At 48.1% G+C, this 27,883-nt stretch overlaps 2 protein-coding genes across 23 annotated transcripts in view; both read left to right on the top strand.

Annotated features, from left to right (window-relative positions):
- Positions 1–2,550, top strand: part of SEC31A (SEC31 homolog A, COPII coat complex component) — a 48,889-nt gene extending 46,339 nt beyond the window's left edge. For all 21 annotated transcript variants that reach the window (XM_071807942.1, XM_065836658.2, XM_065836667.2 and 18 more), the window contains 2 exons: positions 842–913; positions 1,819–2,550. In XM_071807942.1, coding sequence (XP_071664043.1) covers positions 842–913; positions 1,819–1,998 — 252 coding nt within the window. In that variant the 3' untranslated portion in view covers positions 1,999–2,550. The remainder of the gene's footprint in view (positions 1–841; positions 914–1,818) is intronic.
- An 8,470-nt stretch (positions 2,551–11,020) lies between these two features.
- SCD5 (stearoyl-CoA desaturase 5) overlaps positions 11,021–27,883 on the top strand; it is a 31,470-nt gene continuing 14,607 nt past the window's right edge. Inside the window, exon 1 of one of the 2 annotated variants that reach the window (XM_071807938.1) lies at positions 11,021–11,350. In XM_071807938.1, coding sequence (XP_071664039.1) covers positions 11,036–11,350 — 315 coding nt within the window. In that variant the 5' untranslated portion in view covers positions 11,021–11,035. The remainder of the gene's footprint in view (positions 11,351–27,883) is intronic. The other variant, XM_065837117.2, reaches the window with a different exon arrangement.

Below are 27,883 nucleotides of genomic sequence, written 5' to 3'. Positions count from 1 at the left end.
TGCTGTTGGCCACCTTCTTTTTTGTGCTTCTCTAACTATAACCTTGATGCTTTATTACTGTTTTATTATTATTATGGAGCAAAATCTTCTATTTCTGTATCTGTTTCTTTTTTAAAAGGGGAAAAAAAAAAAAAAACAGGATAAAAAATGCATTTCTGCAGCAGTTGCTGTGGCATTCCAGGTGGAATATACTGGGGTTACTTTAAGAGCCTTTGTTAGCAAAATAATCTCAGACACATCAAAGGGTGGTTTATATAAAAGCATGGAAGCATGAAAGATGTGTAGAGGCAGTGTGGGTTAGGCTCTTAGCTTCTCTGTTGACAATAAGCACAAAAAAACTCCTGGCTTTACTAATCACATAATGAAAAATATAATTAGGATTTGCTGTAAATGATGACTGATTTGTACATACTTGGACTTCAGTGACTGCTTGTGCCCTTAAGCTCTCATTGACATTGCTGGATATGTGATTCCAGTAATAACTTCATTCAGATATTGTTATGCTTTGCCAGTGAACCACAGAGAAAGAACTCCTAGCGCAAGTCATGATTCTGTCCCTTTCTATATCAGCTAATACTATTGGGTTTTGGTATGCACCTCTACGGTTTATTATTCGCTGTAGTGAACTACAGCAGTTACATGTGGAGATCTACAGTCTTATCATTTGGTCTTTCCTGGCAAAATCAGGGATGAAAAGTACAGAGCAAAGAATTCAAATTATGTGGTAGGAAAATGTTGAGGAAGGATTTTCATGTGCTATGTGGATTTCTTTGCAGTGATAGCAGATCAGTCTGGTGGTGGTAAAAGCACTGTGTTCTAATTATATTCTTCTCTCTTGCAGCAAACCAAGAGGAAACTAGATGATGCAAATAAACGTCTGGAGTTTCTATATGACAAACTTAGGGAACAGACCGTAAGTTTTCTTTTTGCATTTTCTTCCCCAATCAAACATTGCAGGTATGGCCTAGAATTTCATCAGTGGTGTGAACGTGTCGCACATGCTCGTTCTTTCTTTGCAAGCATTCGTCGAATCCCTTTATTGTATGTTTCCATGCATTTCCCAGAAATGGTGCAGTGGAGTGCTTGGCCCCAAGTGCCTGTGCAGACTTGACAGTGTTTTGAGGTCATATGTTGCCATGCAGGGGCTGCACTGAGCCAGAGAGCAGAGCTCCTTGCAGCAGGCACTGGGTGAACCCATCAGGAGGGTTTCTGTCCCAGCTGCTGGCAGAATGAGCCAGCACAGCAAGTTTTCCTCCTGGGACTGTGAGGGACATGCAGCCTGGGGTCAAAAAAAACCCAGATTTAGATGCTGAAGGCTCACTGATTTCACTGGAGTGCAGATGTGCAAGTACTTTTGAAGATCTGGTGATTTTTTTAAAGCCTCCCAGGAGGCCTTGCAGCAGAACAAAGGACTGGGCTTAGATCTCTTAGTGCGGTAGGATTAGAGTGCTCTAATCTTGTTGTCCTCGGGCCATCTTTGCTGAACAATTAACGTTAACCCAAAGCTCAGTAAGTTTTTCATGTGCCACAGTCTGTCACAGCAGCTCTCCCACCTCAGGGAATCTCATCCAGGGGCTGGCAGTGAAGGCTTGCAGGGGTTTGCAGTAGTGCAAAGGTGGCACCTTCTGGGTGAAGTCTGCTGTTAGACTTCCCAGTGACTGTTCCCAGTGTGGTGCAGCTTTCACGATAGCTGTGTTTAAAGAAGGGAACAAATTCCTGCGCCTTCCTGAGGGCCAAAGGATTTCTGTTATTCTAGCACTAGTGTACATAGTGATGTTTCTTTTTCCTGCTGACCTGTCTTGTCTGGCTTCCTTGCAGCTCTCTCCAGCCATCATTAGTGGTTTGCACAACATGGTGAAGAGCATCGAAACCCGCAACTACCAGGAAGGACTGAACATCCACACACACATCGTCAGCACCAGCAACTTCAGCGAGACCTCTGCTTTCATGCCTGTTCTGAAGGTTGTCCTCACCCAGGCCAATAAGCTGGGTGTCTGAAGTAACCCTGCATCTGCAAAGCCTTGACGGTCACTTTTCCAAAGAAGTGCACTTCTGTGGCAAACACACAGGAATGGACCAAATGCTAGTCCTTATGGCATGTCACAGTAGAGCGCTGACAAATGGCATTGCACTCTCCCTGCAAAATGCTTCCTTCTAGGAGAGCCGTGGAGCCCTGGTGCTTTTCTTTTTATTTTAATCCTTTTTCCCATCCCTAATGATTCTTATTTACAAATAGTATATTTAATGGATAATGCCCCATATTGTCAATTTTTAGATGCATGTTATACTGCTAAACAGTGGCTTTTAATAACAGATATACATGTTAAAACAACAAGATGGGTTGTGTATCAGGCCCTAAAACAGTCTTCCCTTCTGCCCCACTGTTCCTTATCCACCAGATTAAAGAGTCTGATCGTATTGTAAGTGTATGTGATCTTTCATTTTATGAAGCTGCTTGCAGTTCTGTTATTACAATTTACATGTTTAATAGCTTAATTTTGCACTGGGACAAATGAGCAAAATAAAGGCTAATGTGATATTTTCAATAAATGTTAATTTATTAAAATGTGTCTTTATGAAGTACAACTTGGAGATTTTGAACCTGGAGTGCAGTTGGGGTGGCTTTCTGTTGCATTCCAGGCTTGAGGATATATTTTTTTTTCCTCCATGCTCATGACTAAAGGCTCCATTTAACATTTACATTGCAGATTTGCATTTCAAGGGAAGGTTTGGCAAGGATTTTGACCACATCTGCATGCATTTTTCAAAAGCTAAGAGCAGAAATGATGCAGAGTGGTTTCTGCCACCTATACAGAGACACGGATGTTTAGTGTGCAAGCAAGGTGCAAATCATTTCTTGCAGTCCCCTGAACCTGGAGGTGGCTGCCCCTGTTGCACTGATGACTTCTGTGAGGATGTGTGATGCTGTGAAACTGCAAGCCTGCCTCTGCTGGCCCCTGGCACACTTATTTCCTGCAGCACAGCTGAAGTTGGCTTCAAGTTTTAAAAACTGGAAACAGTGTGACATGAAGAGCAAGTATGTCTAGGAAGAACAGTTGGAAGAAATGTCGAGATTTTTAAAAGGAAAAGGCAGTTTTCCCTGAAAATTACTTGAAGTATCTATGCCTGTGGAATGTAGATATGGCAGTACATCCTGCAAGCAATATTACAAATAACAATGCAAATCATTGCTAACTTCTGTGACTTAAACTGATTATAAGTTACAGATTTGTTGGGCAAAACAATTGCATTCCTCTGACAAAACTATACTTAATTTTGTCTTTCCAATTTCTTCTAACCTCATAAGCTTTTAGAATTGGTGAACATAAAGCATCCATCTGGAGTTCCTTTGTTTCAGGAGTTTAAAAACCAATTGGAGTAATTTTCTTCCCCTTCATCTAGGTTACAGGTTTCTAAGCACTGTTACCAGTAAATGGTGTTCTGCTCCTGTCATTTGGAAGGTTTCCAGGTGTCTTGCTTTGTTCATCTATACACTTAGTAAAACCTCTTTGCCCAGCAGGCTCAAGTGTTGGCTGAATCACATCAAAAATTATGTTAATGCTGTCAGAAATAAGGAAATCATAGTCTGCCTCAATGGGAAAAATATGGAGGTCACCAGCTCCAGTCCTGATGGCTGGGACCACATTCTCTAGGAAGCATTTCTCAGCACCTCCCTAGCCGGATGAGAAGGGTAACAGTTTGGTGTGCTCCACATTTCCTCCCCTAGGACTCTTTTCTGCAAGCTTGGAATGAAGTGATGGGGCTCCTATAACAGGGAAGACAGGAAGAAAAGGGCTTTGCAGAAGAACAAGTGTTGTCATCTGCAGGGGAAAGCAGAATTCTGGTAGCTTGGTGCCCTGGGATGTGTGTTTGCACCTGCGAAAAGGACCACTGCACAGCACTCCAACAGTGATGCCTCCATCAGAGCCAGCCAGGCATAGCCTGGCCAGAGAAACATGGACCCTTGTGTCTTGATTCAAGGGGGAAAGGAACGAATTTTAAAAGAAAGAACAAACTCAGAGGTAAACAGGAATTAAAAAAACCCTCAGTAGGGTGACAAGCAGGTGTGCTGGGCTGGCCTGGTGTTTCTGTGATGTGCTGTTCTGCAAGAAAAGGAAAGCAAAAGAGAATTTTGGTATGGCAGGACCAAATGGCAGGTGGGAGGTGCTGGGAGGAGGCTGGTCATGCAGCTGGTCCACAGTTTCTTTGTGAAGCTGGTTGCTTCTGGCAGGAACAACTGGGAAGGCTGACGGTGGTGGCAGACATGGGATGCACACGGATAGGTGCGGGTTTGTGGACAAAAGCATTGCTGTAATTTGGATGCCCATAAATTGGGAATAAGAGGAGCAGTGGGACCTGAGAGGATTAGCTAGGAACAGCTCCTCAGTATGGTGTGGCTTTGCAAAAGGCAAGGAACGTTTCATGGCATTGCACAAGCCTTCGTGAGACTTCCATCTGTGTAAAAGAAAATGCCAAGCAAGAAGGGGCTCAGGCATGCAGATGTCAGGGACTAAAGAGTTTGTTTAACAGGAAGAGACTAAATAAGCTTAACTTTTTCACCTAGTGAAGAGTACAAGGGAATAGAGTTGACTGGAACTAAAGAGCTGTGCTAACCTAAGAAAAAATGTGGTATGAGCTGGCCATGAGTAAACTTGGGCTAGAAATTGAGATGGTCAAATATGAGACCACTGGATCAGAGAGGAACGCTTTTTTTCTTTTTTTTTGAGGTGAAAGCATCTTTGGGTGCTGTAACATTTCACCACAGGCCTGGATGCTCTATGTCAGCAGTGAAGTAACCTTGCTCTCCTCACCAAAAGGAAAGCTGTCCTTCACCTCAGCCATCCTCAGGAGCAGAAAGCTGCACCGCTCGAGTACCTAACAGGAGTGGATGTGAAAATCTGCTACTTCTCTCCTGAGAGCAGCTGGGATGAATAATAATAGTTCACCAGTTATGCTGCCGTCTGCTCATACCTTCAAGGAATGCCAAGCAATTAGCCACCCATCTGATATTATAAACGCAAATGGCCATCTTCATTTACAGAAGGCAATGAAGCTCTGCCAATTTACACTGATAAAAGAATTTGGCCCCAAAGAGCCTAAATTTCATCTCACAGAGTGAGAAGAGATTTTTACCATGGCGTTAACACCAAAGAAGCTATTCCTGTTTGTGCCCTCTCCCCTTACCCAGAAGGCTGCAGGATTATAAGAAAAAGAGATGGGTAGAAACAAAAAGGTGTAATCGCAGCAGCACGGGTGTTGTCTGACAGCAGCTAGAACCAGGAGGTACCTTGTTACCACAGTTACCACCATCCAGGAGAAAGCACCAGCGAGAGAGCTTGTGGGAAAGGGCAGCACTGATGGAGTTCTGCTGCAGGAGCAAACAGGTGGGGATGTGTTGGGGTCAGTGCTGTGGAGCAGCCCCACGATGGGCAGAACATCTAAGTTAAGTACTTGAGTGAAAACCCTTTTCTGTCTGTGAAGCTCTGTAATGGATTTACCTTGTTTTGCTGGCAGAGGCCCAAGGTCACTGTGAGACACAAACACTGGGGATTGTCTTTTAATCGCTGCAGCATTTCTAGCCCAGGCAGTGTTTACATCAGATTGGGTCTGTGTTGTGCCTTTCAGATAACATAATTCCCTGACACACAGATTGGGAATGTGGGTTTACTGTTCAGTAACTGTTTCTTCTGCCCAGAAGGGAGCATGTGCCAGACTGACGAGGCTATTGAGAGAGAAGAGATGGGGCTCTTGCCGCCATAGCTTTTCCTCCAGAAACTACAGAGAGGAGGGGGCATGTTTTGGGAAGCATGGCAGAGACAGCACGCATGGCAGTGGCATCGCTCCCCAGAGCCTGGCAGGATCCCCTCAGCCATGTCCTCACCCTCACCACCACACTCACCTTCACTGCAGCAGTGCAAACCCCACCGTGTTGTGTCTCCTGGCTGGAGATTCTGTTATGCCTGAAAGGGGACAAAAAGGAGTCCCTGGGTCAGATATTTCCTTCTCCTGTCCCTCCAGCCCAATGTCTGCAATCCCATGCAGCTTCACAGCCGTAAAGGTTTGCTGTTCTGAGCCACGCTAAGCACCCATTGCAAAGACAGGGCAGTATGTAGAGAGCCAAGCATGGCTCAAAGCTAAAGGAAACAGTCTTACACAGCCAAATGTCTGTCACTGATTCTCCCTGCCCCGCACGGGATGCTGAGCATCCCCGGGGGCTGTCGAGGCCAAGCTGATGTGCTCAGCCTTGAACGAGAGCCAAGGCCGCACTCCGAGCACACTGAGGAGTGTCGCAAAAAATGTACTGACACCAGGAACAGCTTCAACTTGTCCAATCTTGAACGGGGAAGCTCAGGGCTAAGCTCCCAGCCTTGACTCCTCTGTACGCTGGGCTGGTCATTGCCACGTTCGCTCTGCCAGATCAGACAGAAACATCACCAAACAGTCAGGCGAGATGTACGGATACAATTAATGCGACCCTCATTCCTAAGAGACTAAACTGATTAAAATTCCTATGAGATTCTGAGCTGCAAGTTAGCCAGAGGAGAGTCTAATTAAGAGAGGATTTATTAAGGACCACTCTAAAAAGACAGCTGCAGCTGACCTTACTAGCAAGTCTGTGACTACCTGGACAACACAAGGGAAACTTCTTGGGATTCTGTTGCCTGTACTTTGCCAGGTACATGAGAAGCTCTTCAATACATAAATATTGAGCACATATTTCTTGCCCTTCTGATTTTTAGGCTTTGTTTCCTTCTCTGTGACTTAAAGCCTTCATTTGAACAATGCTTTGGAGTCCTTACTTAATTGTTCATGGCAAGAGAAAAGAGGAAAAAAAAAAAAAGGAGGCCACTCATCAACATTTTAAAAAGCTCTGTGCTGAAATGTGATGGTAGCAGGCAGCAGTAGCATAAACTGATACTCAGGGTGTCCTCATGAACCATTCGCTGCCTCTCATCATCACTGCCCTCCTTCTTGGTTCCAGGTGGAGAGTTCTAGAAGAATGTTTAAAAGATATCAAAACCAACCTTGGGTTTAATCAGACACTCTCTGTTGATTCACTTGCCTCAGGAGGTGTAGTTAGTAATTAATTAGCCCAGCACACTAATGAGATTTGTACTGCTATCACTCATAAAGCCGCTCTCCCCTGGGCCCAGGTAGGTGTCCCTGGCAATTGGCCAGGACTTTGCTGGGAGAAGTTTGGAGTGAGGGTGAGCGGGTGTCTGCCTGTCCCCCCCGTTGGCCCCCCACTGCTCTCCAGCTCAGATAAGAACCTCCCTCTGATCTCCTTCGTGCAGCTTTCTGAAAGCCAGGAGGGGTAATGCTTTCAGGTCCAATAACTAAGGAAGGACAAGTAAATTCTAGAGCTGCACAACATTAGATTTCAGGTTTTCCTATGTATCTTAAACCTTTGTGATAATAAAAAAATTGTAAAACTCTTTCTCGAAGACATTGCAAAGCCCTACGAGCCTCTTGCAGCCTCGGCTTGAGAGCACCATCCCAGCCTAACACAGATCAGCAAGGCAAAGAGGCTCCAGGTCCTGCATTACCTGTCAGGAAGGGTTTCTGGTGAGAAGCAACACCTTCATCACCCCCACAGCTGCTGCTGCCTGCCCAGGTGCTGCAGGCTTAGGCAAATCCCTCTGTGCTGCCCTCTGCAAAGCAAGAAAGAAAAACATGCTTTCCAGGGGGTTGGACCTAACACCACCAACAGCACTGGATCCCTGCAAATCCCCTGTATTTTCAACTGGAATAGGAAGCTCCATGAAATTTAGGTCTTTGTTTTTTGCTCTAGCATTGTTTATCTGACACACTGTAGTGCTGGTGGAGAGGAATCCGTAACCTCCTTCCCCCCAGCAAGACAGGAGGCACTCATCTCCATCAGCGGTAGGAACTTGACAGTGAGATATTCACTGATTCGTGTCATGAGCAAGATGACAGATGAGTCCTCTCTCCCAGCAAGGCTGGAAGAGGACATGCGTTCACTTGCAGGCTGCGCTGAAGCAAAACTGAAAGCCTGCACCTATCCCCTAAGCAACCTGGTGCAGTATTTGAGCCAGACTCAGCAAGGCAGACTCTGTCCCAGGTGGAGTCATGCACCTGTGAGTGGATTTGGGCCCATAGTCCTGTCCTCTCACTCATCAGTGAGATCTGAGCAAGATCTGTGCTGAGACAAACAAGAGTGAGACTCATCTGAAGTTAGTTGGGCGATAAGAGCACCAAGGGCTACAGCGGGGTCACTCGAGCCACAGCTAAATGGCAGGTGCGTCTTTCACCTGCACAGAAGAGTCATTATTATGCCAGAAGAGGCCACACTCAGGGAACAGACGGACACACACAACAGTGGGAAGTCCAGCTGGGATTGCCAACTAAGGCAAGATGAGCAAAGGAGAAGGAAGTTGTGATGTTTCTCTCCGAACACTGACTCGAGTCCCCGTTCCCAGTGTGTCTGCAGTCACTACACCTTCATCAATAAATGCAGCAGACAAAACCAAGCAGTTTCCAGATTTCTAAACTACACCCAGGCATTTATTTTTTCCAGACTTGCACAGGTTTTGCTTTTAAATATACGAACCCTGGAGTGTTTACTGGGAAAATCTCCTTTTGTGTTTGGTGCTGTTTTGATTTCAGCTCCTCAGGTTTCTTCTTCTGGAGACTTTGTCTCACTCAGTGTTTTCCAACATAATTTTAACCAAGGAAAATTAGAGTCAGATTTGCAAAGTCTTTTCTTTACATCTCTGGGCAAGATCTTAGGCTTACAGCTCAGATCTCTGCCTGTGGCATGTAGTCCTGATATCATGACCCACGTAGCCAGGTAGCTTTTTAAAAGTGAGCAGATGTTTTCACAGCCCACAGGCACTGCAGCAATCCTGGGACAAACGCTGATGCTGTCACTGAAGCACCATTGCCTGAGTGGTGATTTCCGGGAGCAGGGAAATGGTAATGGGTTCTGCCCGTGTGGAATGACACCATGCAACAGCACTCCCCTCATCTAGAGGACATCCAGGCATGACAGAGCATTTGTCATGTCATCTTTGTTCACTCGCTTTCTGTGCTGCATTGGCTATCATGTAAACAAACTGGAGATTGAACTGGATATAAAAGGGTGGATATACTGAGCTGGATATGAAAATGAACTGGAGATAAAGTAGGATATGAAACTTATAGTGATCTGTGCAAAGTTAATATTGCACTAATGCTCACTGGTGGCAGAGGGAACCTTCACAGATGCATTCGTCAGTGACTCAGATTAGTTGGAAATCTCCGAAAGCCGTTTCCCTGTGCATTTGCCTCTTGCCAGGGTGGCAGGAGTGTTTGTGGAAGGCAGCTGCTAGGTTTCAGCCCCACCTGCATCTGTGTGAGCATCCAAGACTAACATCTATCCTGCATCCTGCTCTAATAGCCTGTGGAAGTCAGATCCAGACAAGTGCTTTCATCCCACCTTTCTGAAGAGATGTGCAGTGTGCGGGGGTGTGTGGGGGCTGTGCAGTTTGCTCCTGAAAGCCCAAGGGTCACCCACAGCGCACCCAGAGCAGCCAGGGAGCAGCTGGTATGTAAGGGAGGGGGGTGGCTTTCCACTCTTAGATGCTGAGAGATGGAAAAGACACTAAAGGATGGAGTACTTCCTCCCACCTGCCCCTGACACAGTATGGCAGAGTCCTAAAAGGAAGACAAGTATCACATATTAAATTGGTAGTAGGTACAATTGAACTTGACCTTGGGCACTGGAAGGAAGTGAGAGCAGGAAAGCAGAGAGCAAGTTAAATCACTCCCTTGCGCGGTTCTGCTGCAGCGATGGAAACACAATAGGGGCTATAAATCGTTCAGCAGCCAGCCCCAGCCAAGGTGGAAGGCTGCTGACATGCCTGTGCCACTCCCTCCTTCCTTCCTGTCCTCCTGGAAACATTCAAAACTAAAGAAAATGCATCGCGGACAAACTTTTTACCCAGATTTGTCATCTGGTTCCCACCCAGTGACTTAAACTCCCCCTGTGCACTGCTGTTGCAAGATGCTCTCCCCCATTCCTGCTCCGTGGCAGGCAAAGCACCGCACTAGTGACCGTGAACTACTTTCTGTCTCCTGCTCCTCCACAAATCTGGGTCATTCATCCCTCTGACACGGGTGAACCCCACCCTGACACCCCTGGGGATCTGGTGTCCGTCCTCTCCTGCAGCTGCTTGCTAGAAAGCGAGGTCCTGCAGCAGTACTGGGGACAGCATCCCTGGGACATACGGTCCAGCCACATCTGAATGCTGAAATACTACTGCATCCGTGGTGGGAGGGAGTAAACAAAAAGTGTTGCACGCACTTGATTCAGGTATGCCTCGCTGATACCTTGCCCGCTCTCTGAAGTCACAAGTGATAGGATGAAAGGAAATGGCCTCAATTTGTACCAGGGGAGGGTTCAGATTGGATAGTGGGAGAAATTTATTCTCAGAAAGGGTTGTCAGGCACTGGAACAGGCTGCCCAGGGAAGTGGTGGAGTCACCATCCCTGGAGGTGTTTGAAAGATGCATAGATGAGGTTCTTAAAGACATGGTTCAGTGCCAGGGTTAGGTTTTGGTTGGACTTGACGATCTTGAGGGTCTCGTCTAACCAAAATGATTCTATGACAGAAAGGTATTTGTCTGTTTGTTTGGGTTTTGTTTGTTAGTTTTCAATGCCCAGCTTGGTACTTCCAGTCAGATCAACTTTATTAACCGGCTCTTGAATCTCTGCTCCTCCCTAGCACCAGCGGCATTTTTTTACTCCGCTTTCACGGGCTTCCGAAATCAAACCCGTCTCTCGGGGCGCGTTCCCTCCTGGCTCTACGGGACAACCGGCTGAGAGGTCTCTGCCGGGCTCAGTCGCCAGCACGGGAGCCGACGGGGCGGCCGGAGGCCCTGACGGCCCCGCCACCCAGCGCGGAGCCGCGGCGGCCACCGCCGCTTCCCCCCGGGCCGGGCCTGCCGGGCCGCTTGGAGCGCCCCGAGGGGCGGCCCCTCGGCGGAGCCGGTGCCGGGGGCGGGGCGGGCGGCGGCGGCCATTGGCTGTCGCTATGCAGGGCTGCCGGCCGCCCCCCTCCCCCGCCGCGGTGCGGGAGCTCTATGGAGGCGGCGGCTGCAACAGATGCGGCGGCGCGGCCCGGCCGCTCGTAGCCGCCCTACGGCCGCGCTGCGCGGGGGCCGTCGCCCCTAGCGCTCCGCCGGTGAGATGGCCGGGGCCCGGCGGGCGGCGAGCGGCGAGGCGGGCCCGGCGGGCGGCGGGCAGGCCATCGTCTGGCGCAACGTGGTGCTCATGGGGCTGCTGCACCTGGGCGCTGTCTACGCCCTCAGTCTGGTGCCGCGGGCACAGCTGCTCACCCTCCTCTGGGGTGAGTGCGGGGCCGGCGGGGGGATGCGCCACAGGTGGGGCGGGGGACGGGGACCCCGGCGCGGCGCCCGCTGGGCTCGGGGATCCCCCGCGGGGCCGGCGGTGCGGGAGCTAAGCCGCAGCTTGTTTTCCATGTATTTATCTCCTGATGATACGTGCGGTCGCATCGCCGTGTTTGGCGTGGGCCGGGCGCTGCGCTGAGCACCGGGGGGTCGGACACCCCCCCGCCAGGCAGCCTCCGCCGCTTTGTTCCCCGGCTCCCGGGATGCCATTGCCGCGCCGGGCCCGCGGTTGCTGTAGAAACAGGAGGCGCTCTCTATCCGGTTACATTTATCCGGTTTTAGTTCAAAAAAAAAAAAAAAAAAAAAGGGTCCAGTAGCCGGTATTTCGGTTTAGAAGTCTGATAGAGAACGCTTTTGTCTTCCCTTTGCTGCCTCCTCCTGCTACTTTATAAACACCCTCGTCTTGCTGCTCCAGCTGGGAGCAGAAAATCACCCTTTCCTTTGTGTCTTGGGAAGGGTAATACCTCTCGTTATGCAGGATTTAAAAGTCGAGAAGGAGCTGTAAGATGCCAGCAAGGAGAAAATAAGCCCAGCTGTTCTTTCTGAGGTGAGGGGGCTTGCAGCATCTGTTGGGCAAAGAGGATGTGAAATATAGCATCTTACATCCTCCAGTGAGGTCGTATTTTTTTCCAATGAAGAATGATGCTCAGAGAAGAGCTACACAAACGTGCTGCAGTATTGTTTGAGGTTTCTCAGGGTCTGTGGACTGACGGATGGTGGGTGTCAACATCATCCTTCACTGGGCAGAATTGTATTGAGTCACATAAGCGTAGGTGGCCAAGAGGATAAAAAGTTGAATGCTGCTTACAACTGGTGCAATTTCTTGGGTAAAAGACCTACTTTGGGGTGCTTTTGAGTGAATGGAGAATGTAATGACCTGGGACTCTTTTATACAAATGAAGGAAGGAAGTGTCTCTGCTGTAACGAACTCACAGTTGAGTAATTTGGGTTGTTAAACTACCACCAGCAGTGTTGAGGTTACTCTCAAAAAAATACCCACCCAAATGCTTTAGAAATCAGGTTTATGTGTTCTCTTTGAGGAATTCCTGAATCTGTTTTTCACTATTTCAGTTTTTGATATTCAGCTTGTCATATCCCTTCAAAAAAGCCAACCTTGCTCTTTTGCAGCTGGGACATGAACCTGTCTGTCAATAACCATCCTTTGACAAGTTCTTAATTGAGAAACAATTTCTGGGTCCCTGGTGAGGACCTGGTGTTTGCCTGACTGCCTGGTTTGCACAAACCCTTACCTGGCAGGCTGGTAAACAGGAAAAGTTTGGTGGGTAGTTGTGTTTTGCTTGGTTTTGTTCTATGAGCGCTACTCCTCCCTGTTCCTGGTTGCATTCAGACTGATTTCATAGTTTACCTTGGCCGTAGCCTGACGTGATTCTGTGTGAGACCAGGAAAGCCTGTGGGAGCTGCATGGCCAGGCCTTGCAGCCTGTGGGCTCCTTTCAGCTGTCAGGACCCGTAGCATGCGGGCAGGTGTGCTTTCTTTTTATCTGTTTTGCCTTTCTGAGAAGACAAGTTGAAATCATCTCTGCGTCTTAATTACCAAACTCACTAAGGCTGGAGCTGAAGGACTGATTTACCAATTTTAAGCTGTCCATCCTCCACCGTGTTTTTTCCTAGTTGAAATAAAACAGAGGCTAAATAATAAACAGGTCTCAACAACTCTGCAACTGAATACTTGTCTTTCTGAAACAGACCACCTCCCGTTTCTCCATATGGTTATTTTTAACAGCCACCCTAGAGCAGACCAGAAGCATTTTACAGGAGTTTGCTGAGCGGTTTTTACAGGGGCTCCACAGCGGGGAGCGAGTGCATTGGCTCCAGCTGTCTGGACACCGTGTGCCGCTCTCGCAGCTCGTTGCTGCAGGTCTGACCCCAGAGCGGTAGTGGACAAGGTGAGAAGATAGCATTTCCTTCAGAATATATCAGGAAAAAGTAGCTTGCTGTCATGCTGGTGACTTGTGTCTGAGGTCCCCCTGGGAGATGCAGGATAGACAAAAGCAGGGCTACTGTTAACAAACCTACCCCACTTCACTCCGGTGGAAGGAGACAACCAAGTGAAGTTGCGTCAGAAGCAAGAAGTGCCCATCAGGTCTGTCCCCAGCTCTCCACATCTCTTTCCCTGTGCAGACCAGCTGTGAGGGCTGCCTTTTCCAGCCGCTGCCTTTTCCCGCCACCACCTTGGAAGCAGGGCTGGTCTGGCAGACAAGTTGGGTGGCAGGTAGGGGTGTAGCAGAGATGCCAAAGGATGTGGATGGAGGAGCTGCAGCCCTCGTCGCATCTATCCACAGCTATCTTTTTCTTCCCAAGCTTGCCCAGGTCTTAGGAAGCTGCCTGGTGATTTTACGCAAGCCCTGGCATGGGTGAGCTGCAGGAGCGGGTGCACAGACCTCGTTCTCTGTGGGCTCTTGTCAGGGTTCTTCCACACTTTCACGCAGGGCTTGCTTTCCGCCTCCTCACACCTGAAGGCAACTGGGAATCCCTGATTCCCCACCACTTGCTGAGCAGAGCTGAAATGTCACAGTGCCACCTAGAAAACAGCTGGTCAAGCCAAACTGCCTGCTCAGCAGGGCTCATTTCCATTGGTAATTTATTGATGTTCGTCCAGCTGTACATAATAGACAATGGAAAAACGCTGCCAAGGGGAGGCTCGACTGATCGTTTGCTCAGGATTATCTGTGCTCCCCTGTTCCCATTGTCCCCTGCACCAATACCTTGAGGCCCGTGTTACAGCTTCCCACACTTGCTGTGTAGCCAGGGTTGCACAAGGGATCCGAACCAGCGTTCTGAGTGGCACAGCCACCTCAGCTGGGGGACGCTGGGAACTGGGTTATCTTTCAAGGGATATACAGACAGACTGGTTAAAACACAGGCTTTCAGGGCCATCTCTGGAATTTGGTTTCAGGCCAAGATGAACAAAAAACAATGAAATTACTCATGTCAAAATTTTCCATGAGCTGGGAGCTGCCTTGACCTGGAAGGCAGCAGATGATATGTGCAAGATATTGAGCAGCCCTGGGCTGTGCTGGTGGGATAGCCACATAGCCATCCTGGCTGATCTTGCCAGTGCTCTGCCTTGGGAATGTTTCCTGCTCTGCCAGCCCACCTGCCCTCGCTGGCAGCCCTCTCATCTTGCTGTTTTCCAACCTGATCTGGGGTTTGTTGCAGGGGTGTGAGAAGATCTTGTTAGCCTCAAGTTGTGCTAGGGAAGGTTCAGATTGGATGTTAGGAAACATTTCTTCATGGAAAGGGTTGCTGGGCATTGGAACAGGCTGCCCAGGGTAATGGTGGAGTCACCATCCCTGGAAGTGTTTAACAGACATATAGATGAGGTTCTTAGCGACATGGTTTAGTGCTAGATTTAGGTTATGGTTGGACTCAATGATCTTGAGGATCCCTTCCAACCAAAGTGATTCTGTGATTCCAGATCTGGAGCCAGGCAGCTTCTGATACATGATCCCTCCTTCCTCTTGGTGTTTTGCTCTCCAGTCTGTGCTGTTTCATAGCTGGCAGCTGCTCCTTTGGGGCATCCCTGCACTTGGGGTTCCCAACCTTGGAAAGGAGTAGGAACTGTTCAGGAGACGTCAGCTGAGCATGGCTGGCATATTTGGCAGAGTTTACCACCCCACTGGCCATCCTGCAAAGCCCAGAGGGAGCTGGCAGATGGACCTTTTGCTTCAGATCTCTCTTTTTCCACCTGCTTTTGCAGCAGTTTGGGCTCCTGGTGCTAAGAGAGCTTTGAAGGGGAGGGATGGCCGTTCTCTGCAGACTCACCTGGAGAGCTGGCGCAGGGTGGGAGCACCTCACCGTTGGGGGCCAGGAACCAGGAGTGTCGTGATGGGTCTGCCAGCTGGTCCAGGCATGCAGGTTCCCCAAGAATGAACTTGTGTGGAGATGCAGCCAGGTGGGGCTGTGGAAGTGGCCATGGTTTGCTGGTGGCCTCCTTTGGGCTGGACATACTGCATCTCCTGCCACAGTGCACTTGGCAGCAAACTCTGCATGTGGCTCATCCCCTAACTTTGCAATGTGCCATTAAATGATGTTTCTTAGCCAGAAGCGTCTTTGCTCCAGCCAGCTCCATCCTGGTACGGTCCCAGTGAGGCTGTCTTTTTGGGTTAGGAAAGCAAAACAAAAAACTCTTTAAAATCCCTGTACAGAGAAAGTTACCAGTGTGTTTCCTTGCAGGGCCCAATGTTGCTGCTCCTAACATTATTTTTTTTTTAATGTCTTGTAATAGCTTATTTTCCTTAAAGACAACATTATAAGGGATCACATGAATATGTAAGGTCTTGGATTTTGTTTGGGAAAAGGTGCTTTTTAGCCTTCACATGGGGCTTGTGAGGAAGAACTCGAAGTAGCCAAAGAAGAAAGCTGGAGGGGGGCTTTCTACAAGAGCATGTGGTGATAGGACAAGGTGTAATAGCTTTAAACTGAAAGAGTGTAGATTTTGATTAGACATAAGGAAGAAATTCTTCCCCATGAGGGTGGTGAACAGGCTGCCCAGAGAAGCTGTGGATGCCCCATCCCTGGGAGTGTTCAAGGACAGGTTGGATAGGGCTTTGAGCAACCTGGTCCAGTGGAAGGTGTCCCTGCCCATGGCAGGGGGGCTGGAACTAAATGGTCTTTAAGGTCCCTTCCAACCCAAACCATTCTATGATTCTGTGAAATGCATTATAGGAAATAGGAAAAAAACCACCAAATATTAACCTCTTTACCTACTTTAAAACCTTTTCTTTCAGGCTGCTGAGCATTACTAGCACTAACAACTTTAAAAACTGGCACAGGCATGGTCGCCCAGAAACCCATTATCATCTGGACGTGCTTAGCAAAGCTGCCCGATCCCCAAGTGGTTTCCATTTCACACACTGATATGCCTTGCCGGAGCCTGGAATTGGGAAGGAGGGATGGCCTTGCTCCGATGGTGCTCGTGTGGGAAGGGAGGTTTGTTGATGTTTTTTAGCAGTGTTTAGGAGACGTTTGAGTGCCAGATTGATCGTGTTCAGCTGTGGCGGGCCCTGTGCCATGATTACCCACAGTTCTCCCCCATGCTCGAGCACCGTCTGTCTGAGAGCACAGATGGAGTGATGGTGCTGCCCAGCTGCAGCGACAGTGCTGCCCAGCTGCACCCCCGACAAAACACAAGCTGCTCCCAGGCACGGGTCTGGATCCCAGTCTTACTGCCTGCATCCTGTTCATAAGAGAGAATAAAGCAATTGTGGTTTTAGCACTTGGGGTTGCTGTGGGGCCTGGATGGCACCACTGAGATCATTACCTTGTCCTCAGCTCTTCTCCTAAAGGGCCTGTGGAATGGGGCACATGTTGCTGTTGTGCACTGCAGATGCAAGTTTTATTTGTCTTGCATCTTTCAGAAGTCTTGCATATTCTTTAGTGCCATCTACTGGCTTTTTGATTATTAACTGGTTTAGTTTGTTAACCATTTTATTCATGTTGGTCTCGCAGAAAGCTTCCCTTGTGTTAGAGACTTTGCACTGGTGGCTGTGAATATAAATCCTGGCTCCAAGAAAGTTGCACTTGGTACCTCTACAGATGAAGGAGAGTCGAAATATTGTCTCAATTTCACAGATGTGGAATGGAGACATTTGATTAAAACTTCTTTTACTGTCACTCCTGCTGCTGCTCTGGCAGGAGCACCCTCTGGGTCCTGCAAAGCGGTTCTGCTCCGGTGATTGCTGTAGAGAGGAGCTGGGTCAGGAAACAGGGAGTGAATGCTTTTCTCTTAGATACCTCTGCAGAGGTGTCCACAGCCACCTTGGCAGGAGATACTTACTGAACAGACGGACCTTACCTTGCCTTACTCCCAGGGGAGATCTCCTGTCTGCTGGCTCACAGAACAGTCCCAGTCAGGAGCAGCTCTGCCGGGTTTCTGTGGCATATGGGAGGCCAAACTGGTTGTCCATCAGCCCCAAGTTCCACTGTGCTTTCAGCAGTTCCAACCAGCAGCTGTTTTGCTGGATGAGTGGAGAAGAGGTAGACCTTCAGAGTGGACATTGGTGCTGACCTGCACCTCAGAGATGCAATGTACAGACCTGCTCATCTCCAGAGTGGGTTTGGGCTGGCTTTTCTTCCCCTGCCTCATTTGAAAATGCTGTTTTTACAGCTGTTTCTCAATAGTCAAGTTCTTGGCTTGCTGCTTCCCTCTTAGCATTGAGAGCTGAATTCCCATCACCTTGGACAGGAAGAGAGTCTTTTCTCAAACAGTACTTAAAAATTACAATTGCTTGGAGCTGGGGGTGGCTGTAATATGCTGTTCCCTGACCTTTTGCATCTGGGAACAATCTGAGCTCTGTGTCCATGATGGAGCTGGGAAACACACCCTCCACCTAGCAATGCACAGAGTGCTGTGAGAGCAATCCTGTTCCAGCTCCTGCTCTGAGATGCCCTGCTGAAGAGGATGCTCCTTCCCCAGTATTCTCTCCTCTCCTGTTTTAGCTGTTGCTGGAGATAATTTCATAAGATCTTGTCTGTGAACATCCCAATGTAAGTACATATTTTTGTTCCCCGTCTTGATTTAATCCCCAGTGCATTGATGGTGCTCTGTGTTGTTTCCCTCTATATTCTGTGTTGCACCTCCTGTGGTCACCGTGAACGTGATAAAGAAATGGAGGAAACCTGTGATGTCAATGTGGGCACAGAGTGTGAGTATGCTGAGCCCTGGGTGGATGTGACAGCCTCTTGTCCTGTTGCTCTCAGGGCATGGGTTCACGGCACTCCTAACCAGTTCTCACAGCTCTGAGCTCTGCTCAGGGCAAACCAGGAGCACCTCAAATCCCCCTTCCCTTTGACCTGTGCTATGGGGGCAGAGATGAGAGCCAGATCCAGCAAAAGTAGAAATATCTGTCTCCTACTGAATTTTACAGGGATTGTTGGCTTCCTGGCGGCCCTCCAGCATCATGGCTTGGGGGGAGCGTCCCTCTGAAGCAGCCCCATGAAGGGCGGAGGAGCGGAGGTTTGTTGGTACCCTCAGAGCTGGCTGTGTCAGACACACAGGAGCCTGGCTGAGGGCCATGGAATTGTGAGATGCCTCCTCCAGCCCTGGCCTGCCAGCTCCTGAGCCAGCTCAGGCAAAGTTTGGGGAAGGAACAGGGGTTTGTGGCTCTGGCTCTCTGTCTTGAGTTACATGTGGAGGTGGGGGTGGCAGTATATGGGCTCTGAGGAGTTTCCATGGATGATTCAGGCTGAGTTTGCTCAGAGTAGAGGAAGAGCATCAGCCAAAGATGTGTGAGCATCAGAGGAGTTTCAAGGGCCTGGGAGCCAATCAGATGCCAGTTCTCCAGGAGGTGCCACCAGGCAAAATGGTGTGAGCCGTGCAGGCCTGCTTGTCTGGGATTGTTGCAGCTTCTGGCAAGGAGGCAAGACAGTTTATGTCTCCTTTGGGAGGTCTGGGATTGAAAATGCCAATGCACCCAGCAGAACTTATTATAGTGTGCATCTTCATCACTGCCTCTCTTCCTTCCCTCCCTGAAATTAGAGTTGCACTTGCAATTAACACTGATGTTATAATTGAAGCCAAGCGGTTTCTTGCAATCAGATTTTATTTTTATCACATAGGCTAATAATAAAATGTGCTGCCCCGACGGAGAGCTGAAATGTTAAAAATTACTGTGCTAAGTAAAGCAAGGCTGATATGAAAAAGAGGGGAAGGTTGTTTGTCAGATGCTGGCGTCAGGAATCTTGCATGCCATCCTCTTGTGCAGGCAGGTCGGCACTGGGAGGATGGGGATTTCTGAAGGGAGACTGAAGTGAGGAGTTTTCTGGACCCATTTATGGCCACTGGCATCTCAGGTGATGTTCTGAGTGGCTCAGAAGAAAATAACCTGGCCTTGGCAAGTGAGGAAGCTCTTCTTGACTGAGTCCTCTCTTTGCCTGGCTCTTTGGCTCTGTTTTTTGGTTGATTTTGGGTTTCTGAGCATTTCATACTCTCCCCGATATAGCCTCTCTGTAATGCCTTCTGTGCTTTCTGTTGAAGATGTCCCTGCTCATTGCGGTGGGGGTGGACAAGATGACCTTGAAAGGTCCCTTCCAACCCAAACTATTCTACAATTCTCTGATAACTAATCCTTCTTCCCTGAGGCAGAGCTGCCTGCCCAAGGCAGGGCTCTGGAGCGCTGTGCTAATGGCTTAACCGCACTATTTTTTTGCTTCTGTCCTTGAAAAAAAGAGACAAAATCGACATTAATTCTTTCATGGCATTTATAGAGCACTTAAAAACCACCGAAGTCCTAGCTGGCATGCGGATTGAGGACAGCAGTGAGGTCACTGGGAGAGAAGTGAAATCTGCCCATGGTTTTGTGATGACGCAGGATTCGGCTGAGCTGAGAGAGGCTACACATAAGCATCAAAAATTTTAGAGAAACCAGAGCATCTTCCAGCCTTCTCTTTTGATCTAAAAATATATATAAACTGTTCAGCATCTTAAGGCAATCTTCAGTTGCTGGTGAGCTCAGGGAATCTGTATTTGCTTCCTAGGGGAATTCTAGCATTCACTGGAATGCTTGCTGTCAGCTGCGATTTCCATTGCTCTGTTTGCTTTATTTTTGTCACATTGGCTGCGGTTGTCAATGTGAAGGTTTCTGCTATTCCAACCGGAATAAAGTCTTTTGTATACTCAGCCAAAAGGGCTGGCTCTGGGGAATGTTCCTGAAAACGAATACGCAGGCATGTGCATCCAGGCAGAGAGACAGCCTGGATTTCGTGAGCTGGTGATGGCAGGGCCAAGAGGATGTGACAGATGGCCTCTCCTGGAGCTCCTCCACTGTGGTACAGAGGGGCAGGAAAAGGGCCTCATCTGAACTCATCTTCTCCACACTTCTAAAACCCTGCTCCCCCTTTGCCTTTGATACGCTTTATCTTATCTCTTTGTCTCTTGGTTCCATTTAGAGCAGCTCAGAGAATGTGTAGGTCTAATTTTAGAGGAACTCGCTTCTGGCCTGAGATGCCACACGTTGGGTCTCTGCAGGAACACGCGGCTCAGAGGCCTGGTGCTGCTGCGTGCCGGCGCTTTTTAATTCTTGGCTGCTAATTTGAATCCAGCCCAAGGTGCTTTTGATGCCAGACTTTGATAGTTCGCAGGGCCGGGTGAACTGTGGGTTGGCCAATTGACTCTGACTGCTCTCAGAGAAGTGTTTCCTTCCCAGAGACCCTGGGGCACTAATTCAACATTTCTTCTTGGCAGCGGTTTAGGGACTGAGGTGGAAACTTTCTGCCTCCTTAGTAAATGTAGTTCCAGGGCAGGAAATGAGCCTTTCATGGTAGGAAGGTGTGTATTAAGGGCAGTGTTACTGCTCCTCAAGCCTCTCCACTGGGCAAGAAGAGATCTCCAGGGTTGCCCTGGAGGATCACAGAGGTTGAGATGCATACTGGAGATCTTATAATCTAATCTGGATTCAGTAATGCTATGTGTTGATGCTGGCCCTCCCACCAATGCAGTGTGTGACATCAACCAGCATTTTTAAATGAGATGTTTGGGTAGACCAAGTGTTGGTCTAATTTGGTGTAGGAAAGCTTTCATTTCTGAGGGCAGACACGGCATTTTAAGAAAATGTATCCCAGAACTTGGTGTTGTCTAATGATAGTGCAAAAAAGCCTTGTAGTACTGGGAACCATGAAATTGGCTGCATTTCAGGGCAAAGCCTTCTACTGCTGTCTGTGTGGGTTGTGGAGGATCTCTGAGGTGTTTTGAAGGGGCTGGGTGTGATGCAGCTGCTGAAATGGATGGCAGCACTGCCTGGGATTGCACTACTTGACACGACTGGAAGTGCTTTCCTTGGTTTGGTCATGAGGTTCATTAGTCCTAAGTCTGCCACAAGTGAGGAATGGAAGGCAGGTGCAGGTTTTGCAGATGTAGTTTAATTTTTAGAAGGGAAAAATCCTAACTGTAAGATACAGAAGTATTACATATTGATGGCTATCAGTCAGCTTTGCAATGTTCGCTTTGTGCTTGAGCAACTCGCTGTTTGTATTTCTCATGCAGTTCTTGTAGCCTGGTGGAGGACTTTGGGTTTTATGCATTTGGTTATTAAAATTCCCTAACAAGCAGTTTGGATCTGGCTGAATAAGCAGAGGTAAAATGCTGATGTGGAAATGGACAAATGTTGCTTGTGCATTCCCATTATTTTCTATCCTCAAATACTTATTTATACAAATAAGTCAAGTTGTGGTAGCCCTTTTTATACAGGAACAAAGAAAAATGGCCTCTGCTGAGATGCAAATTCTTTGCCAGGCTTTGTCACACAGAGGTTTGCCTGAAACTTTGCTGGCTACACTAGCGATGGAGAGAGTATTTCCCCCCAACAGTATTGTGTCACAAGATGTCTTCCTCATGCAACAGCATTTTTAAGGTCAGTTGTTTTCAGTTGCCTGTCTACAGGTGAGGTGCAGACCTTGTGTTTGTGATTTTTTTTTTTTTTTTTTTTCTTCTCCAAGCAGATGATGTGCTTTCTTGGCCATTAGTGTCACTAGAATTCACGTCTTCTAAAGAAATTACTCCCTCTAGCACCTGTGGGATCTTGCCTCTTCATCCTTGAGCTGCTAGAGACAGAGTGTGTGTGCAAAACTGTGTAAGTCTTTGCTGAATGTGACTTCAAGCACTCCTACCTGGGGCTGGGAATGCATCAGATCTTGTAGGCTAAACAGTGTTGGGGAATGTCATCACCCAGCAGCAAAACATCCAGCAGAACCAGGGTGCTGGATGCGTTTGAAACTGTCTTCCAAATTATGGCAGTAGAAGGGCTCAGTTTGTTTTGTTTGGTTTGGATTTTTTTTTTTTTTGCAGCTGGAAGCCAAAGACACCACTCAAGGAGCAGCTCGCTGAACAGATACAAAATAAGACTGCAGGTTGGTTGTGAGGGGGGTTTTGCATCAGGGGGCTGCCAAAATGTGTTAGGGCTGTAGCGGTCAACGGTAGTGGCCAGTCTGAGGAAACAGCGATGCTTGTGCAGCTTGTTCTGATCTCTCTGCACTGGGCTTTGCACCAGCATGGGGGTAGTTGGAGCTGACTGCTCAGAAAGAGACATAAAACCAGGGCCCTGGCCCTTGGTGGCTAGCTTGATCTAAGATCTGTTACTCTCCTGGTAAGAGCAAGCATGGTAACAACTCTGGGACAGCCTCCAGCTTTGGTAATTACTTTGCACATACTCTGTGCAAAATGCTGCATCTTGAGGTCCACCAGTGTGCTGGCACTGCTAGTACAACAGTAACTGGGTTGTGTGGTCTTTTCTCCTTTTTAAATTCCCCTGCCCCCTCCTCTAAAGAGCAACTCCTCTTATCCCTACTGGGGAAAAAAGTATTGGGCTAGGTGAGCTGCTGTTCCAGTCTTGTAAGACATGTCATCCATCTGGTTTGGTGTGGCCGGTGCTTTCCCCCATGTGTTTTTGCCCATTTTTGGTAGTGGTGAGACAGGGCTTTGTCTGGGATTTCCTGCCCTGCTGGAACTACAGTTGGTGGAGTACATCCCCATGCTGGCTGACCTAAGATTTGTGGTCATAGAATCAGTTTGGTTGGAAGAGACCCTCAGGATCATTGACTCCAACCATAACCTAACCTAACTCTAGTACTAAACCATGTTCCTAAGAACCTAATCTAAATACCTTTTAAATACTTCCAGGGATGGTGACTCTACCACTTCCCTGGGCAGCCTGTTCCAATGCCTGACAATGCCTTCTGTGAAGAATGTTTTCTTAATATCCAATCTAAACCTCCCCTGGTGCAACTTGAGGCCATTTCCTCTTGTCCTATCACTTGCTACTTGGGAGATGAGACCAACACCCTCCATGCTACAACCTCCTTTTAGGTAGTTGGAGACAGCTGTAAGGTTTCCCCTCAGCCTCCTTTTCACAAGGCTAAACAATTTGCTTGGCTTAAATCTGAGTCAGTGATTTGCTGCATTAGGACCAGAAAAACATTAATTGTATTTTGTAACATTAAAATGAAAAAAAAAAAAAAGCTCAAATGTTCACAAAACTTGCCTAGTCCCAAAGTCTGTTTAGAAAATGGATCTGTGGTAGGATCTGTGTTTGGTATGACTCACCTAGACCAGACTGTGAGGATGATGGCTCTCTGGGCTTTGAACCTGTCGGATCCAGGGGAGTCACCTTGGTATGGTTGAATATCGTCTCCAAATCCCTTACTTCTGCAACGGTTTTTAACATGTAGAGGAAAGGTGCTGGCAGTGGGACGGGCAGGGGCTGATCCCTTTCCCTGCTCCTGACCCTGCTTTCCCTCCCCTGCGCAGGCAGGGATTGCAGGCACGGGGTGTCAGTCGGTACCAGGCTCCACATGTCGTCACCCCATGGGAATGGTCACATGACATTCTGTATTTTAAAGATGTTTTATATTGACAGTAGCTCCATTGTGAATATGCAATTGATTTTGTTTCATTACTACTGGTTTTATATCTGGTGTTTTGTCCCTCAGAGATAATTGCGATTTGCTCCATGTAACTAGGGTATATTTGACATTGGTAACGTGCAGATAGTTGCTATCTGACAGTGTCTCTTTGTAATCTGTGCCTCAGAAGGCTGTCCAGTTATCTCATCTCTTTCAGGAGCCAGCATTGTCTGTTCAGATGTGTGGAGTGAACCCCGTGCTTGTTGGGTTTCCTGTTTTGGTTGATTTGCTTTTTTTATAACCAGACAAAAGTCAAAAGCAATCTGGAATCCGCTGCGTTCACAAACAGTAATTACATGTTTCTAATGCGGTCCCAGGTTTCAGAAATGGAAGAGGTTCTAATTTTGATGTTCAGCATACAACAGATTTGAAATCTTTTGGGGGAGAGATCTGCTCCAGTTTAAGCAACCACTTAGAGCAGAGGATGATTTCCTAATGCCTATGAAGTAGCTACAGACTATGGTCATAGTCTCCCCATATCTTCGTAAGAGGCTGCTCCTCTGAGCACTCAGGTTTGCAGAAGAGTTTGGCACTGGGCATAATAAAGGTTTCCTGGAAAACCAGCCATGGGGATAATGGGCCACTCTGAAAAGGATGGTCTGAATGTTTTATGCTGTTCATCTCCCATCCCATCCATTTTTAACGATTTATCTGGTATAGTTTGCATTGCTTCTCTTTGACAGTGAGATGATACCTTTGTGTCTGTTGTTCAAAATCATATTGCTGTCTTGCTGCCCTATCATATTGCACGCTCAGCATATCTTATGAGCTGTTGATGATCCTCCTTGCAGGCTCCAGCTTCTCTGAGCATCTCATCTTCATTGCAAATCCCTGTCTACAGTTATTGCCCCCTGAGCGACATTATTTTTGTTTTTCTATCCAAGCAGATTCTCATTTTGAGCCTGACTTTCCAAGTTTCTGCATGGATCCTCTTGTGTTTCTTAGCTTTCTCACTGCTGCTCCAAATTTAGCATCATCTGCAGTTGTAATTAATATGCTGTTTGCCTTTGTTTCAGATCACTAATAAGGATGTTGAATAAAAAAAAAAAATCTTCTGCCTATTGATTCTGGCATGTTCCCATAAATAGCATCTGTGCACAGGCACGGTGTACTTGGGAACCTAGCAACATGACAGCGCCCGTTTGGCAGAGCCATTTAACCTCCTGTATTTTGTCTCTCTTGCATCCTCTCTCTGTCCCTGCGCACCAGTTCTCTCCTTTGTCCTTCCACACAGGCTGGCTTGTTTTCTCTTCCCCTTCTTCCTCGTTCTTCCCTCTCTTAAAAGTTTCTCCCACTGCTGCAGTTCAGAAGCACTTTGCATCTGCCACGCTTCTTTGCATCTGATGCTGTGCATCAGGTGAACTCATGGTTGGAAGTGCCCTTCTCTTGGACCTTATGCTTCTGCAGGGTTCCAAGAAGGAGGGCGTGCTGTCTGCCCAGGGGAGTGAGGAACCTCTGCTCTGGTGGTTTAAATCATCCTGCGAAACAAAGGCGGCTCTGGGCTTCACATTTGGGTTGTGCAGAGCCCAGAGCTCTTGGCACAGGCTCTGCTGTCTCAGGTACTTGCAACCAGGACTTGGACTTCTCCCAGACCTGCAGCAAGCCCCAAACCACCCTGTGGAGTTTTAGGTCATAGCTGGGATGGCAGTTCAAGCTGTTGACTGGGACACCTGTTCTGCACCCTGGCTGATGCTGCAGCCTGTCTGCCTGTGCCCAAGGATGCAGCTGGTGGAGGGGTGAGACCAGAGCTACCTCCTGGCTGTGTTGGGCACCTGGACATAGCTGTGGCATGTCTGTGACCATTGCTGTAAAAGGAGGTCCAGAGGCTGGAATTTCTAGGGAATTGTCCTGACACCGCACATTCAGGTAAATGGGAGAAAAGTGGGCTTGGAACAGGCTGCCCAAGGAAGTGGTGGAGCCACCATCTCTGAAGATGCTTAGAAGATGTGTAGATGAGGTTCTTAGGGACATGGTTTATTGACAGTGTTGGGTTATGGTTGGACTTGATGATCATGAGGGTCTTTTCCAACCAAAATGATTCTATGATGGAAGCTAAAGCTCCTGTAGTCTTTGCTTTGAGCAGACAGGGATCCAAAGCAAACCGTAGCCAGCTGAAATCCTCTAAAACTCTGTAAACATGGGCCTCCACCGCCTATCCAGGCCAAGCTAGCTGTTGCTCTGAGAAGCAGCAAGCATGGCACATAGCATTTCTACACCATCCCAGGGGATGATAATTCAGCTCTTTGTCCGAGTAAATTCTCAAAAGTTTTACAGTAGCAGAAGCAGGAGTAAAGGCCCATGAAGGCTCTGCAGGCCTGCAGAGCCCCTGCCATGCAATGCTGTGGTGCCCAGAAAGTGCAGAGGTATGTGAGGATGACACATGGCAAATAACATGGATATCTGCATTAGCAGAGTGAATCTGGACTCTTACACTGAACATGGTAGTGGGGAGCTGATGCCAAGGAGATGGTTTTGGGTGGGTGTGTGGCAGGAGAGGAGACCAGCGCTGCAGGGCCATGGAGCCAGGATGTGTCCCCAGCCCAGTGGCACACGTCAGCTCCATGCCAGGCTGGTGGCTGCCAGCCAGCGGCTCAGCAAAGCAGATGCTCTGTCCTGCCTTTGATCCATCAGTGAGACAAAACTGAATAAATCGTCAGAAAGTGGCTTGAAAAAGGACCTTCTTCTACCTCTGGGTTGAGTATGAAACTGAGCTGCACAACTCTGGCTTGCTTTTCACAACACCAGAAATACCAGCCCTAATCCCACTGTCTTTCACAGATCTGTTTCCTCTCTCACCCCAGCTCTCTCCAGACAGCTTTTTCTGCTGTGTTAGCTTTTGCTTTTTCATTTTTTTCCCCTTGAAGTCCTCACAGAATCATTTTGGTTGGAAGAGATCCTCAAGATCATCAAGTCCAACCATAACCTAACTCTAGCACTAAACCATGTCCCTAAGAGCCTTATCTATGCTTTTTTTTAAACACCTCCAGGGCTGGTGACTCCACCACTTCCCTGGGCGGCCTGTTCCAATGCTTAAGAACCCTTTTCCTGAACAAATTTTTCCTAATATACAATCTAAACCTCCCCAGGTGCAACTTGAGGCCATTTCCTTTCATCTTATCACTTGTTACTTGGAAGAAGAGACCAACACCCTCCATGCTACAACCTCCTTTCAGGTAGTTGTAGAGAGTAGAGACCCTTCTGTTCTTCAGGCTGGACAGCCAAGATACATAGATAGCACAGCTTGGGCTTCAGTCTATAGGTTAAGTTCAAAATGCTGCAGTTGCCTTGTGAGTGTAATTTTTGCTTTGTTCAATCAGCCCAGTTGCAGAGTTAACTCACTGAAACATGCGGAAGACGTATCCTCATTCCACATTTTTCTTTTATTTCCCTTTTTCTTTGGTATTAGCATGACACAACCTGTTGTCAGGTGGCTTCAGAGCTGCTGCACTGTTGGCACAGCTCCCAGGCCCTGGTGCTCTCAGATCCTGGCCCTGTCTGCCTGGCATCTGTGTGTGCTCCAACCCCTGGCCTGTGGCTAGTGAGTCCTCACCCAGCCCTTTTCTAGCTCCATCCTCCTCATCCCTCAAGCTCCACTTGTATTCACAAGCAGAAGTGCCAGAAAAACTGTATTTCCTCTGCCAACTCTTGTTGATACTTGTGCAGGACAGAATGCTGGGGCAGCACTTGGTAAGGACTTGTCACTAATTTGGCCTGGGCTGTGTGAAGAACAGGGCCTTGTGTTTGGGTTGTTAGTACGGTGGTGCTCAGGGCTTTTCTTGATGAACACGACCTCAGTGCTGAAACGTGGGCTCCACAGGGTGGTTTTTGTAGGTGTACTGTGTCCAGTTCTGGGCTCCCCAGTTTAAGAAGACAAGGAATTACTGGAGGGAGTCCAGCAGAGAGCTACAAAGATGACAGGCCTAGAGCATCTTTCTGATGAGGAGAGACTGAGAGAGCTGGGTCTGTTCAACCTGGAGAAGAGAAGGCTGAGAGAGGATCTCATCAGTGTTTATAAATATCTCAAGGGTGGGTGTTAAGAGGATGGACCAGACTCCT

The sequence above is a fragment of the Patagioenas fasciata genome, chromosome 4, assembly GCF_037038585.1.
Source record: "Patagioenas fasciata isolate bPatFas1 chromosome 4, bPatFas1.hap1, whole genome shotgun sequence".
In the NCBI taxonomy this organism is placed as follows: domain Eukaryota; kingdom Metazoa; phylum Chordata; class Aves; order Columbiformes; family Columbidae; genus Patagioenas; species Patagioenas fasciata.
The sequence above is the reverse complement of the archived record's forward strand: the minus strand, read 5'-3'. Positions and strand labels throughout refer to the sequence as shown.